The 16366-nt window shown below is 40.8% G+C and overlaps 1 protein-coding gene across 1 annotated transcript in view; it reads right to left on the reverse strand.

The window, feature by feature from the left end:
• LOC139757341 (ionotropic receptor 21a-like) overlaps positions 1–16366 on the reverse strand; it is a 73759-nt gene that overhangs the window by 19058 nt on the left and 38335 nt on the right. Inside the window, exon 7 of the mRNA XM_071677765.1 lies at positions 11559–11797. Within this exon, the coding sequence (XP_071533866.1) occupies positions 11559–11797 (239 nt within the window). The remainder of the gene's footprint in view (positions 1–11558; positions 11798–16366) is intronic.

The following is a 16366-nucleotide window of genomic DNA, read 5'->3' on the forward strand; positions in this document are numbered from 1 at the left end:
TTCACCAAGGCCCATACATACACTGAATATCCTTACCAACCAATCAACAGCGCATTCAATCCTTTTTTAATAAATTCCACTGCAATACCATCCAAACCTGCCGCCTTACCGGATTTCTTCTTACGCAAAGCTTTCACTACCTCTTCCCTCTTAGCCAAACCATTCTCCCTGACCTTCTCACTTTGCACACCACCCCGACCAAAACACCCTATATCTGCCACTCTATCATCATGCACATTCAATAAACCTTCAAAATACTCACACCATCTCCTTCTCACTTCATCACTACCTGTTATTACCTCCCCACGTGCCCCTTCACCGATGGTCCCATTTGTTCTCTTGTCTTGCGCACGTTATTTATCTCCTTCCAAAACATTTTTGCATTTTCCCTAAAATTTAATGATACTCTCTCACCCCAACTCTCATTGGCCTCTTTTTAAACCCTTGTACCTTTCTCTTGACCCCCTGCCGCTTTCTTTTATACATCTCCGAGTCATTTGCACTACTTACTTGCAAGTATCGTCAAAATACCTCCCTTTCTGTTTCAGTAACAGCCTTACTTTTCCATCTCACCTCTGCACTACCCTTTCTAATTTTCCCACCTCCCACCTTTTTCCTGCCACATGCATTTTTGCTCCAGTCACCACTGCTTCCCTAAATACATCCCATTCCTCAACCACTTGCATAACGTCGTTTGCTCTCACCTTTTGCCATTCTACACTCAATCTCTCCTGGTACTTCCTCACACAACTCTCCTTTCCAAACTGACTTACTCACACCTTTCTATTCTCCCCAACATTCTCTCTTCATTTTTTGAAAATCTCTACAATTCTTCACCCTGCCGTCCATAATATAGTGATCAGACACCCTTCCAGCTGCCCCACTCAGGACATTACCATCCAAAAGTCTCTGTTTTACATACTTATCAATTACGACGTAATCCAATAATGTCCTTTAACCATCTTTCCTGCTCACATACGTATACTTATGTATTTTAATTTTTGCACCAAATATTCCCAATCACCAGTCCTTTTTCGGCGGACAAATCCACAAGCTCTTCACCATTACCATTTACAACACTAAATGCCCCCATTTACACCAATTATACCCTTAACTGCCACATTACTCACCTTCGCATTCAAATCACCCATCGCTATAAACATGGTCCCGTGCATCGAAGCAGCTAATACACTCATTCAGCTGCTCCTAAAACACTTGCCTCTCAGGACTTTTCTTCTCATGACCAAGTGCATAGGCACCAACAATCACCGATCTCTCGCCATCTGCTTCCAGTTTTACCAAAATCAATCTAGAGTTTACTTTCTTACTCTCTATCACACACACCAATCACTCATGTTTCAGAAGTAGTGCGGCTCCTTCCTCACCTCGTGCCGTCTTTCCAACCCATAACTTTATTCCCAAGACATTTCCAAACCTTTCTTTACCTTTACCCTTGAGCTTTCTTTCACTCACAGCCAGAACATCCAGGGTTTCTTTCCTCAAACATACTACCGTACTTTCCTTTCTTCTCATCTTGGTTACATCCACACACATTCAGACACTCTTGTCTTTGCCTCCAGGAGAATGAGTACTCCTCGCTCAACATCATCTTAATCATCTTTTATGATTGAAATACAAGAAGGAGAGGGTTTCCGCCCTGCTTCCGTCCCCTTCAGTCGTTTCCTACGACATGCTGGAAATACACACACACACACACACACACACACACACACACACACACACGCATACACACACACACACACACATTATATATATATGTATATATATATACATATATATATATATATATATATATATATATATATATATATATATATATATATATATATATATATATATATATATATATATATATATATATATATATATATATATATATATATATATGTATATATATATATTCATATCTATTTATTTTGCTTTGTCGCTGTCTCCCGCGTTTGCGAGGTAGCGCAAGGAAACAGACGAAAGAAATGGCCCAACCCACCCCCATACACAATGTATATACATACACGTCCACACACGCAAATATACATACCTATACATCTCAATGTACACATATATATACACACACAGACACATACATATATACCCATGCACACAATTCACACTGTCTGCCTTTATTCATTCCCATCGCCACCTCGCCACACATGGAATACCATCCCCCTCCCCCCTCATGTGTGCGAGGTAGCACTAGAAAAGACAACAAAGGCCCCATTCGTTCACACTCAGTCTCTTGCTGTCATGCAATATTCCCCGAAACAACAGCTCCCTTTCCACATCCAGGCCTCACACAACTTTCCATGGTTTACCCCAGACGCTTCACATGCCCTGATTCAATCCACTGACAGCACGTCAACCCCGGTATACCACATCAATCCAATTCACTCTATTCCTTGCCCTCCTTTCACCCCCCCTGCATGTTCAGGCCCCGATCACACAAAATCTTTTTCACTCCATCTTTCCACCTCCAATTTGGTCTCCCACTTCTCCTCGTTCCCTCCACCTCCGACACATATATCCTCTTGGTCATCTTTCCTCACTCATTCTCTCCATGTGCCCAAACCATTTCAAAACACCCTCTTCTGCTCTCTCAACCACGCTCTTTTTATTTCCATACATCTCTCTTACCCTTACATTACTTACTCGATCAAACCACCTAACACCACACATTGTCCTCAAACATCTCATTTCCAGCATATCCACCCTCCTGCGCACAACTCAATCCATAGCCCACGCCTCGCAACCATACAACATTGTTGGAACCACTATTCCTTCAAACATACACATTTTTGCTTTCCAAGATAATGTTCTCGATTTCCACACATTCTTCAAGGCTCCGAGGATTCTCGCCCCCTCCCCCACCCTATGATTCACTTCCGCTTCCATGGTTCCATCCGCTGCCAGATCCACTCCCAGATATCTAAAACACTTCACTTCCTCCAGTTTTTCTCCATTCAAACTCACCTCCCAATTGACTTGACCCTCAACCCTACTGTACCTAATAACCTTGCTCTTATTCACATTTACTCTTAACTTTCTTCTTTCACACACTTTACCAAACTCAGTCATCAGCTTCTGCAGTTTCTCACATGAATCAGCCACTAGCGCTGTATCATCAGCGAACAACAACTGACTCACTTCCCAAGCTCTCTCATCCACAACAGACTTCATACTTGCCCCTCTTTCCAAAACTCTTGCATTCACCTCCTTAACAACCCCATCCATAAACAAATTAGACAACCATGGAGACATCACACACCCCTGCCGCAAACCTACATTCACTGAGAACCAATCACTTTCCTCTCTTCCTACACGTACACATGCCTTACATCCTCGATAAAAACTTTTCACTGCTTCTAACAACTTGCCTCCCACACCATATATTCTTAATACCTTCCACAGAGCATCTCTATCAACTCTATCATATGCCTTCTCCAGATCCATAAATGCTACATACAAATCCATTTGCTTTTCTAAGTATTTCTCACATACATTCTTCAAAGCAAACACCTGATCCACACATCCTCTACCACTTCTGAAACCACACTGCTCTTCCCCAATCTGATGCTCTGTACATGCCTTCACCCTCTCAATCAATACCCTCCCATATAATTTACCAGGAATACTCAACAAACTTATACCTCTGTAATTTGAGTACTCACTTTTATCCCCTTTGCCTTTGTACAATGGCACTATGAACGCATTCCGCCAATCCTCAGGCACCTCTCCATGAGTCATACATACATTAAATAACCTTACCAACCAGTCAAGAATACAGTCACCCCCTTTTTTTAATAAATTCCACTGCAATACCATCAAACCTGCTGCCTTGCCGGCTTTTATCTTCCGCAAAGCTTTTACTACCTCTTCTCTGTTTACCAAATCATTTTCCCTAACCCTCTCACTTTGCACACCACCTCGACCAAAACACCCTATATCTGCCACTCTATCATCAAACACATCCAACCAACCTTCAAAATACTCACTCCATCTCCTTCTCACATCACCACTACTTGTTATCACCTCCCCATCTGCGCCCTTCACTGAATTTCCCATTTGCTCCCTTGTCTTACGCACTTTATTTACCTCCTTCCAGAACATCTTTTCATTCTCCCTAAAACTTAATGATACTCTCTCACCCCAACTCTCATTTGCCCTCTTTTTCACCTCTTGCACCTTTCTCTTGACCTCCTGTCTCTTTCTTTTATACATCTCCCACTCAATTGCATTTTTTCCCTGCAAAAATCGTCCAAATGCCTCTCTCTTCTCTTTCACTAATACTCTTACTTCTTCATCCCACCACTCACTACCCTTTCTAATCTGCCCACCTCCCCTGCTTCTCATGCCACAAGCTTCTTTTGTGAAAGCCATCACTGCTTTCCTAAATACATCCCATTCCTCCCCCACTCTCCTAACCTCCTTAGTTCTCACCTTTTTCCTTTCTGTACTCAGTCTCTCCTGATACTTTCTCACATAGTTCTCCTTCCCAAGCTTACTTACTCTCACCTCTCCTTCACCCCAACGTTCTCTCTTCTCTTCTGAAAACCCATGCAAATCTTCACCTTCTCCTCCACAAGATAATGATCAGACATCCCTCCAGTTGCACCTCTCAGCACATTAACATCCAAAAGTCTCTCTTTCGCGCGCCTATCAATTAACACGTAATCCAATAATGTTCTCTGGCCATCTCTCCTACTTACATGCGTATTCTTATGTATATGTCTCTTTTTAAACCAGGTATTCCTAATCAACAGTCCTTTTTCAGCACATAAATCTACAAGCTCTTCACCATTTCCATTTACCACACTGAACACCCCATGTACACCAATTATTCCCTCAACTGCCACATTACTTGCCTTTGCATTCAAATCACCCATCACTATAACCCGGTCTCTTGCATGAAAACCAGTAACACACTCACTCAGCTGCTACCAAAACAATTGCCTTTCATGATCTTTCTTCTCATGCCCAGGTGCATATGCACCAATAATCATCCATCTCTCTATCAACTTTCAGTTTTACCCATATCAATCTAAAGTTTGCTCTCTTACACTTTATCACATACTCCCACCACTCCCGTTTCAGGAGTAGTGCTACTCCTTCCCTTGCTCTTGTCCTCTTACCAACCCCTGACTTTACTCCCAAGACATTCCCAAACCACTCTTCCCCTTTACCCTTGAGCTTCGTTTCACTCAGAGACAAAACATCCAGGTTACTTTCTTCAAACATACTACCTATCTCTCCTTTTTTCTCATCTTGGTTATATCCACACACATTTAGACACCCCAATCTGAGCCTTCGAGGAGGATGAGCACTCCCTGTGTGACTCCTACTTCTGTTTCCCCTTTTAGAAAGTTAAAATACATGGAGGGGAGGGTTTCCAGCCCCCTGCTCCCGTCCCCTTTAGTCGCCTTCTACGACACGTAAGGAATGCGTGGGAGGTATTCTTTTTCCCTTATCCCCAGGGATAGGATATATATATATATATATATATATATATATATATATATATATATATATATATATATATATATATATATATATATATATATATATATATATATATATTTTTTTTTTTTTTTTTTTTATACTTTGTCGCTGTCTCCCGCGTTTGCGAGGTAGCGCAAGGAAACAGACGAAAGAAATGGCCCAACCCCCCCCATACACATGTACATACACACGTCCACACACGCAAATATACATACCTACACAGCTTTCCATGGTTTACCCCGGACGCTTCACATGCCTTGATTCAATCCACTGACAGCACGTCAACCCCTGTATACCACATCGCTCCAATTCACTCTATTCCTTGCCCTCCTTTCACCCTCCTGCATGTTCAGGCCCCGATCACACAAAATCCTTTTCACTCCATCTTTCCACCTCCAATTTGGTCTCCCTCTTCTCCTCGTTCCCTCCACCTCCGACACATATATCCTCTTGGTCAATCTTTCCTCACTCATTCTCTCCATGTGCCCAAACCATTTCAAAACACCCTCTTCTACTCTCTCAACCACGCTCTTTTTATTTCCACACATCTCTCTTACCCTTACGTTACTTACTCGATCAAACCACCTCACACCACACATTGTCCTCAAACATCTCATTTCCAGCACATCCATCCTCCTGCGCACAACTCTATCCATATCCCACGCCTCGCAACCATACAACATTGTTGGAACTACTATTCCTTCAAACATACCCATTTTTGCTTTCCGGGATAATGTTCTCGACTTCCACACATTTTTCAAGGCTCCCAAAATTTTCGCCCCCTCCCCCACCCTATGATCCACTTCCGCTTCCATGGTTCCATCCGCTGACAGATCCACTCCCAGATATCTAAAACACTTCACTTCCTCCAGTTTTTCTCCATTCAAACTCACCTCCCAATTGACTTGACCCTCAACCCTACTGTACCTAATAACCTTGCTCTTATTCACATTTACTCTTAACTTTCTTCTTCCACACACTTTACCAAACTCAGTCACCAGCTTCTGCACTTTCTCACATGAATCCGCCACTAGCGCTGTATCATCAGCAAACAACAACTGACTCACTTCCCAAGCTCTCTCATCCCCAACAGACTTCATACTTGCCCCTCTTTCCAAGACTCTTGCATTTACCTCCCTAACAACCCCATCCATAAACAAATTAAACAACCATGGAGACATCACACACCCCTGCCGCAAACCTACATTCACTGAGAACCAATCACTTTCCTCTCTTCCTACACGTACACATGCCTTGCATCCTCGATAAAAACTTTTCACTGCTTCTAACAACTTGCCTCCCACACCATATATTCTTAATACCTTCCACAGAGCATCTCTATCAACTCTATCATATGCCTTCTCCAGATCCATAAATGCTACATACAAATCCATTTGCTTTTCTAAGTATTTCTCACATACATTCTTCAAAGCAAACACCTGATCCACACATCCTCTACCACTATATATATATATATATATATATATATATATATATATATATATATATATATATCTTTCGCCATCTCTCGCATAAGCGAGGTTGCGTTAAGAACAGAGGACTGGAATTTTGATGGAATATCCTCACCTGGCCCCCTTCTCTGTTCCTCCTTTTGGAAAATTAAAAAAAACCGATAGGGTTTATATATATATCTATATATATATATATATATATATATATATATATATATATATATATATATATATATATATATATATATATATATATATATATATATATATATATATATATATATATATATATAAATATATATGAAAGTGAAACTTCAATTTTTTGGGAGTTCATATAATCATATTTAACTTATCAGGTATCTATACATGTGGCACGACATGTTTCGTGGAGATAATCCACCTTATCAAGTGCCAGTACTTGACAAAGTTATTTAAATCCCAACATCACACTTGAGTCCTGCCGTCCAGTACCAATCTGTACAGACGAACCAGTGGCCGCTTAGTCTGGCAGTCACCGTTGTAATGGGGAGTGGTTAAGACGGGTTACTTGGCTAGTGTTGATCTGGATATCTGGGTGCATCTTGAACAACTTTTTTTTTTATGTTTTCGTGTTTTGTCGATTCTCTCATAATGATTTAGGTAAAGTTAGGTTGGGTTTTAAAATTGCCTGGGGAATAACTAAAGCCCCTATTTTTATCAATCAAGATGATTCAGTGACGATGCATGTGGCACAGTTAGCAGAGGTTTAAGAATAACGGGATTTTCAAGATCTATTAGGTGATCATTTTCATGACAATGTTTAGCGATCGCATTTTTGTGGTCATCCCTGTGTTTTGCATGGCGGTGCCAATAGCACTTCTCCCTTACAGTTTTTCCGGTCTGGCCTATATCAATATCTTGACATCGATAGTAGTGATAAAGTTGTCCAAGGAGATATTCCTATGGCAATTTCCTACATATCACTCTAACACAGTCATGAAACTTACGGTTTTCCTGCATTTCTCTTCTATGATGATGTAAACAAACTTAACTTCAAAAGTTCTATCAGTAAGGAAGGAAAGTTTAAGCCTTGGTTTATAGTTCCTATGTAAACTTACAATTTGGTTTGAAGGTGAACTTGATGTAGCTACATCAAAATTTTTCTCTTGCCGAAACAAATAAAATTGTTCTATTATCTCTTTGATACTTCAGTTGTTCTTTGAGTCATGTTGGCTTTTGCTTTTTTTTTCTGTGATCAAAGCATCAATATCTTGTGTTTGGACACGATATTGGTTGGATTTATGCATCATTGTAAACGACTTGCTTGCTGGCTTTACATCCTTCTCATCATACAAGACATTATACGTTTGTATGATGTCTTTATTACAGTTAAAATTTCATGAGAGATTTAAGGTTAGTCCTGATTTTGCACAATAACTCATCCATTTTGATCTTCGTCATCAAAGCTGAACAATAAGTCTTCTGGTCTCAAACTTATGTTCGATGATTCTGTACAATGTTTACATTGTCTGACGTCTTGATAGCTAGTCGGGTGTGAAACCGTCACTTTTCACAATATTGTTCATAACTGCAAACCAAGGTTCAGTTGTCACGGAGTTCTTGTGTCTGATCACCTGTAATGGCCTCGACAACAATGTTTTAGGTAATCATAGACAAATTCTTTTATACTCAGATTGTCTCGACGAGTAATAGAGATTTCACTTTGTTTTCCGTTCAAGTGGTTTGTGTGAAATTCTTTGCTAATATTCATTTAATGGATTCTGATTATCACCCCTGCAAACTGATGATGTATGATGACCACACAAAGAGCCATTTCTTCTGTACCTTAACGACTTTCTTGGAATATGTTCTAGTGGTCTTCTATGAATATATTTTAAGGAATTTCTGGATTATATTCTTTTGACGTTCCAAAAATGAATTCTAATGATCCAGCAAAAAATATTCTAATAACCCTGCAAGAAAATATTCTAATGATCCTGTAGGAATATATTTAGATGATCCCACAGATATATATTCTAATGATCCTACAGGAATGTATCCCGATGATCCTACATGAATATATTCTAATGATCCTCCAGGAAAACGTTCTTATCATCTTGCAGGAAAATATTCTAATCACTCCCTAGAAATATATATTACTTACCCTCCTGGAATACATTCTAATAACACTCCCGAATATGTTCGAATGACTCACCTGGAATATAATCCAATGACTTTACAGAATCATATCATAAAAAGTGCGTCTCTTAAAAATCACACATATGCCTACTATAGGCAGCCTCTCCGCGTTTTACAAAGCTAGCTGGAATAACTTTCAAAAAGAAATTTCTGACTTTCCTTTAGTAAATTACTCTCATCTTTGGTGATCCTCCCGTCTTTGCTAAATGCATAGCAAAGGTTATTGTGGCGGGAACTGAAGCATTATTCCCTCCTCCATAACGACCTCTTCTTCCAGGTCCATAGTCCAACCATCCCTGTTCTATCAGGCAAATCGGGCTTGGAAAAGCTCTCATTCTTCCTACAGCCATTAAGCATTTATCATTGGTCGTAATCATTGCAAGTACGTTATTCGTCTGGCAAATCCCTCCTTTATTCATAGGAAGTGTGATTATCTCTCCTCTTTATCGACTTACAGGTCTTTCTGGTCTGTAGCTAAAGGCATCAGTAACAAATGTCGCTCTATCTTTCCTTCATTTTTCCGTTCTGGCGGTACTATAGCTGTCTCTTCCGTTGACAAAGCGCCTCTATTTGGCCCCCGTTTCTCCTCTAAGGGATGACTCAAGCATTCCTTCACCCCTTGATACCCCTTTTGTTAATCTATGTCCCTTACCGTAAGCTCTTTTCGAACTGTCCGACATGCGGTTCTCTCTCTTGGACACAAGCAAGGATTATGGTCCTAATGGCATCCATTCCCGTGTACTGGAACATTGTGCTTCTGAACTTGCACTTGTGCTTGATCGCCTATTCCGTTTCTGTTTGCATACTAGAACCTTTCCTTCTTCCTGGAAGCATGCGTTGGCACATCCCAGCCCTAAGAAGCGTGACTATTCTAACACCTCTAACTATTGCCCCATTGGTTTGGAAAGTACCACTCCTAAAGACTTTGATTCCCTCCTCAACTCCCATAGCCTCAAACTTCTTGAGTCTCACAGTCTTCTCTCTGATCACCAGTATGGATTCCGTCAGGTGAGGTCCACTGGTAATGGCCTTTCCTATCTTACTGATGTCTGGGCATCATCTCTGAAAGACTTTGGGGAATCTTATGTAGCTGCTCATGATATATCCAAAGCTTTTGACAGTGTGTGGCATCGGGTTTCATCTCTAAGTTCCTCTCTTTTAGCTTCCCTCTCTCACTTTCTTCGTGGTTGTTGATGGATCAGCCTCTCTCCCTTTTTCCATCAATGGTGGTGTCCCTCAAGGTTCTGTCCTGTCTCCTACACTTGTTTTTCTTTTCATCATCGATTCATTGTTTTCTACAATAACCAAATGCACTCATGCTGACGACTCAACACTGCATTCCTTTGTATCCTTCAGTTCTGCTCCTGCTCTCACTCGATATGCATCTCGTCTCGACAAGACTTCCTCAGTAAATCTATGTTTGAGCAGGATATCTCAGTGGGTAGACGAAATCCGGTTAATTTTGATCCCTCCAAGACCCAGGTTTTTCCCATCTCTACATCGAAAATTCCTCACAACCTTCCTTTCTCCTTCAACAGTTATGTAATTTCATCTCTTGATTGTAATTGGATAGAGATATCCCCATATTGCACAAATAGCTAAGTCTACCTCAAAGAAACTGAGTCCTGTGTAGATGTCGAAATTTCTTTTCCTCCGGACAGTTGCTCCGTTCATACTCCTTACATGAAGTGATGTTGTCACACTGGGTTGGTCCTAACTCTGCTTAATTACTTGACATAGTTGAGTCGAAATCAGGTGGACATATCAACCCTCCCAGGGTAACTTTCAGTACTTGACTCACTTGCTCTACGCCACAATGTTGGTTCACTTTCCTCTTCTATAGATATTATTTTGGTTTTCTATTCCCTAGAGCTGGCTGTCTGTGCCCCCACCATAGCTACACCACGCAATACTCGGCAAGCTGCTTCGTCACATGATTTCAGTGTGGCCGTTGGCAGCTTAAGGCTGGGCCGGTTTTCATAACTGTTTCTTTCCCTACTCCTCGAAACTCATGTTTCTCCCAGTGTATGACCTGACCATATCAAAAGACAGATTTTTAACTTCCATCAAAATTCGTCAATTATTTCCTTTATCTCTTCTTTTTTCTTTTATTAACTTCTAAATATTTTGATATGGCTCAGCCTTGTTGACTTTTGTCCATGACACGAGACTCTAAAGCAAAAAAGGAAAATAAAGAATTGAAACAATGCCTATTCCTCTTTGCTCTTATTTTTAGATATACAGATACATCTAGGTCTAGAGTATCCATCTTCTTATTCACAAATTACACAAATTTCTGTTATCGATGATACAGATATATTATTTATAAACACCTCACTTCCTGTGTCACCAGTCACACCACACAGGGTGTGCCACAGTGACCAAGACTCCTACCTGCAAATGGTCTCATCAGCGAGAGATGTTTGGGCAGCAGCGACGGCTTCCGAGACACTATGTTGAACGTGTCTGAAGGATACCCCCTGAGGTACTGTATAGCTCGCAGACGTTCAAACGTGGGTCCACTTATGGTGCAGAAGTCTGCCTCCTCCCGCTGCAGCTGACCCATCATCCCGCTGAACATGCCGTCCTTGACCCTGCCCCAGGAACGTGTGGGCTCTTCCCAAACCTCAAAACTTACGGTGGAAGAAACCGTTGCTTTAGTTTCATATATGTGTAAATACATTAGAAATCCAAAACATTTAGTAACTCACATTAAAGATCAAAAATGAAATTATGATATTCTTAGTTCACATACAGATGAAAGACGCCTAAGCCAGTCCCCAGGTCGGCTGGTTAATATTGAGCTTTTAGCCAGCCAGGGTCAATAATTCAGCCACTGCCTCAGTTATATCCACTAACACAAAGGTCTTTGTATATGCTTCAAGAATATTCTAAGACATACGCTGGAAATATGCATATGGTTGGACCTACAAGGTAATATCCAGTACCAATAAGTTACGTAAAAACTGTCAGTTAACGCAGCGGATCCTTCAAAAAGCTAAGCGATGCTTGGCTTGAGTTAGTGATACATTTCATCGCTTTTATCATTTTAATGTCTTATATTAAGAGTGAAGGCATAAATCCACAGGTGTGGCGCAAGGTAAAACCAGCAGGTTATCATATACCTTTCACCTACCAAAACACTGGTGAGCTCCAGATATACGATAATACTACGAGAGCTAACCGCCCAACTTCCATGAACCAACTTAATGACAAACACATACAAAGATGCTGCTAATCTTACACACACAGGAAACACAAATGTTTAACAATAGATCAGTGAAATGTGTGTACAAGATTTCCATTATGAACATATCATCAGCACTGTAGGACACATCACCAGAACTGTACGACACATCAACAGCACTGTAGGACACATCACCAGCACTGTAGGACACATCACCAGCACTGTAAGAACATCACCAGCACTGTAGGACACATCAACAGCACTGTAAGAACATCACCAGCACTGTAGGACACATCACCAGCACTGTAAGAACATCACCAGCACTGTAGGGCATATCACCAGTACTGTAGGACATATCATTATTCTGGGTCCTGGTTACTCAGCTCCATTTCCTAGTTTATGTTACTCACGTAATTTCTCATCTTCGCTCCTTCAACATGCTAACTTATGACAGTTAAATTTGAGCATTATATGATCACTTTCTCCAAGTGGTGTGTCATATAATGTTAATATCCATGTTAAATGTGTGAAGATAAGAGTCACTTTCTATGTGTTTAATGATGTAGTGAAATTTGGCATTTCCAGTCTACACTTTAACAAGCTGTGTCAATATATTCATTCTCACTAAGAGACTCCAGATTGCCTCAGTGAATCTCACACATAATTGCTATCCCTTATCATAGGTATTTCACCTTCGCTGTAAAGTGATTGCTTCATATACCATCGTATTATCCTCGTTGTTATTGTGTGATTATCATGATCATTGAAGCTCTTTGGGGAATTGTATATAACCACACCACTGCTTCCCAACACTGACTTATCCACTTATGTTTTGTCTGAACAAACCAATGTACACGTCTTGTGAGGTTGTGTTTTATTAAGAGCGTCAGTCCTCCCCTCCTGTACTATCGCCTCTCCCTCCTCACTATCATGTGCCTCTCTGGGCAGAGCAAGTGACATATTTGTCGCGTTATTAAACTTTGTCTTCACGATTCCAGCACCGTTACTTGTACTTTTCCTTGTACTAATGAATGAACAACAAGCCATCAACATTTCCACACACTGCTCTCAGTCTAACGATACCTCCCCAACACTCCCGTACTGCCTCTTGTACTGTCCGGGCTGTGTGAATGGCCAGGCGTCTCCAATCGTTATGTGTGATTGGATTGTTTGCTTTTCTATCTCACTTCCTTCGATGTGGCACACTTGATGAATACCCCACTGAACTCCACTTTAGATATACGTTGCCTTGCATCTCTAAGTACCTCATGGTTAGGTTACTGTAAGTCAAACGGGAGGACAACTGGTCATCTCTTAATAATTTGATGAGGAAAATGAATTTTTTTCCTTTCATCTCTCATCGTAATAGTCTGAAACAGTTCTATAGCTTCCTGTACAATTCAGCGACGATTTCTTCTTTCTCTTTCCTTTCTTCCCCATCTGGATTATGATTTTCTTCTAAACCATAAACAAACAGTGGTTTACGTGTATCGGCATTAGTGACATTTTTGGGTGATATCCATTTTCCTGCAAGAATTATTCAGCTTTGTAGTGTCAGTCTCTGTATCTATCTTACTCTACAGCTCTTATTGTTAACAAGCGCTGGTCCTCTATCTTCTACACTAAATGATCCTGTCATCAACCAACCCATAAACTTCCTTCATTATCTATAGTTAACAGTATATATCAATCATTATCTATAGTTAACAGTATATATCAGTCATTATCTATAGTTAACAGTATATACCAATCATTATCTATAGATAACAGTATATATCAATCTTTATCTATAGATATCAGTATACATTAATCGCTATCTGTAGATAACAGTATATATCAATCATTATCTATAGATAACAGTATATATTAATCGTTATCTGTAGATAACATTATATATATTAATCATTATCTAAAGATAAGATTATATATCAATCATTATATTTTTTCAAGTTCATGTCCACCTGTGTATGTATGGCATCAGGTCTATGTGTACCTGTGTATGTATGGCTCCAGGTCTATGTGTACCTGTGTATGTATGGCATCAGGTCTATGTGTACCTGTGTATGTATGGCTCCAGGTCTATGTGTACCTGTGTATGTATGGCACCAGGTCTATGTGTACCTGTGTATGTATGCACCAGGTCTATGTGTACCTGTGTATGTATGGTACCAGGTCTCTGTGTACCTGTGTATGTATGGCACCAGTTATATGTGTACCTGTGTATGTATGGCACCAGGTCTATGTGTACCTGTGTATGTATGGCACCAGGTCTATGCGTACCTGTGTATGTATAGCACCAGGTGTATGTGTACCTGTGTATGTATGGCACCAGGTGTATGTGTACCTGTGTATGTATGGTACCTGGTCTATGTGTACCTGTGTATGTATGGTACCTAGTCTACGTGTACCTGTGTATGTATGGCACCAGGTGTATGTGTACCTGTGTATGTATGGTACCTGGTCTATGTGTACCTGTATATGTATGGCACCAGGTGTATGTGTACCTGTGTATGTACGGTACCTGGTCTATGTGTACCTGTATATGTATGGCATCAGGTCTATGTGTACCTGTGTATGTATGGCACCGGGTGTATGTGTACCTGTGCATGTATGGCACCTGGTCTATGTGTACCTGTATATGTATGGCACCAGGTGTATGCGTACCTGTGTATGTATGGTACCAGGTCTGCATTATGTATGTTGGTTCACAACGGTTGATCAACCGCCAGAGTTGCATGTCCCTCCCACTTATTGCCACCAGTTGTCCACTGTTTCATCATTCCTTCCCACTGATCAGCTTGTAAGATGTTTTCAAAAGATCATCAGATCTTAGGTTTTCCAATGAATCTCTCGTTTCCCTCCTATTAGGTGCCTCTTGAATCCCCTTCATTAATATGAATTTTCGTTCATATCAGAGGACTATGTCTCCTGTGTCACCTCAAGTCTGTACCTCCTCCTGTGGCACAGATAACATCTATATCTTCACTACTGCACGTCGACTCACGTGTATAACCTCACTCTATCACTGTCGTGTGGTGGATCATGTTACTTGGTGTGGATCCCGTCAACTCGTCTGGTCATGCTGCTTCCGCACTGCTGGATATAAGCGTATTATATCTTGTTTATATACAAATGTGATATATCCAGGATGTATGTAAACACTCAGTTGTTTGTGTTGCTATATGGTAGTAACTATTGTACCATCAATGTTTACTCTGTTGCATTGTTATACACTAACCATGACGTACACGTGTTCACTCGTCCCATGTCAGACACACACAATATTTAATATATATTTTAAGTGAAGTATTTTAGAAACTTTGACATATTGAGGTTACAAGCACTGAACTTTCGTGTTGAACCTGAGGTTATCTAACCCACAACCTTCCACCAGATTCCCAGGAATTGCCAACACTCACATCAAATGATGACATACCATCCACACACACACACACACACAAACACACACTCGCGCGCGCGCGAAGCTGCCTAAGATGAGACCCTCATGGATTCGATTTCCGGTCGCGATAACCGGTCAACCACGTTATATATCCTCACCTAGGGTGTGTGTGTGTGTGTGTGTGTGTGTGTGTGTGTGTGAGTGTGTGTGTGTGTGTGTGTGTGTGTGTGTGTGTGTGTGTGTGTGTGTGTGTGTATACATGTATGTGTGTGTGTGTGTGTGTGTGTTTGTGTATGTATGTGTGTGTGTGTTTGTGTGGGTGTGTGTGTGTGTGTCTGTGTGTGTGTGTGTGTGTGTGTGTGTGTGTGTGTGTGTGTGTGTGTGTGTGTGTGTGTGTGTATGTGTGTGTGTGTGTGTGTGTGTGTGTGTGTGTGTGTGTGTGTGTGTGTGTGTGTGTGTGTGTGTATTCATGTATATGTGTGCATACATTTGTGTATGTATGTGTGTGTGCGTATATATATACATGTATGTGTGTGTATACGTTAGTGTATGTGTGTGTGTGTGTGTGTGTGTGTGTGTGTGTGTGTGTGTGTGTGTGTGTGTATTCATGTATGT

This window comes from Panulirus ornatus, chromosome 25 (genome assembly GCF_036320965.1).
Source record: "Panulirus ornatus isolate Po-2019 chromosome 25, ASM3632096v1, whole genome shotgun sequence".
Lineage (NCBI taxonomy): Eukaryota > Metazoa > Arthropoda > Malacostraca > Decapoda > Palinuridae > Panulirus > Panulirus ornatus.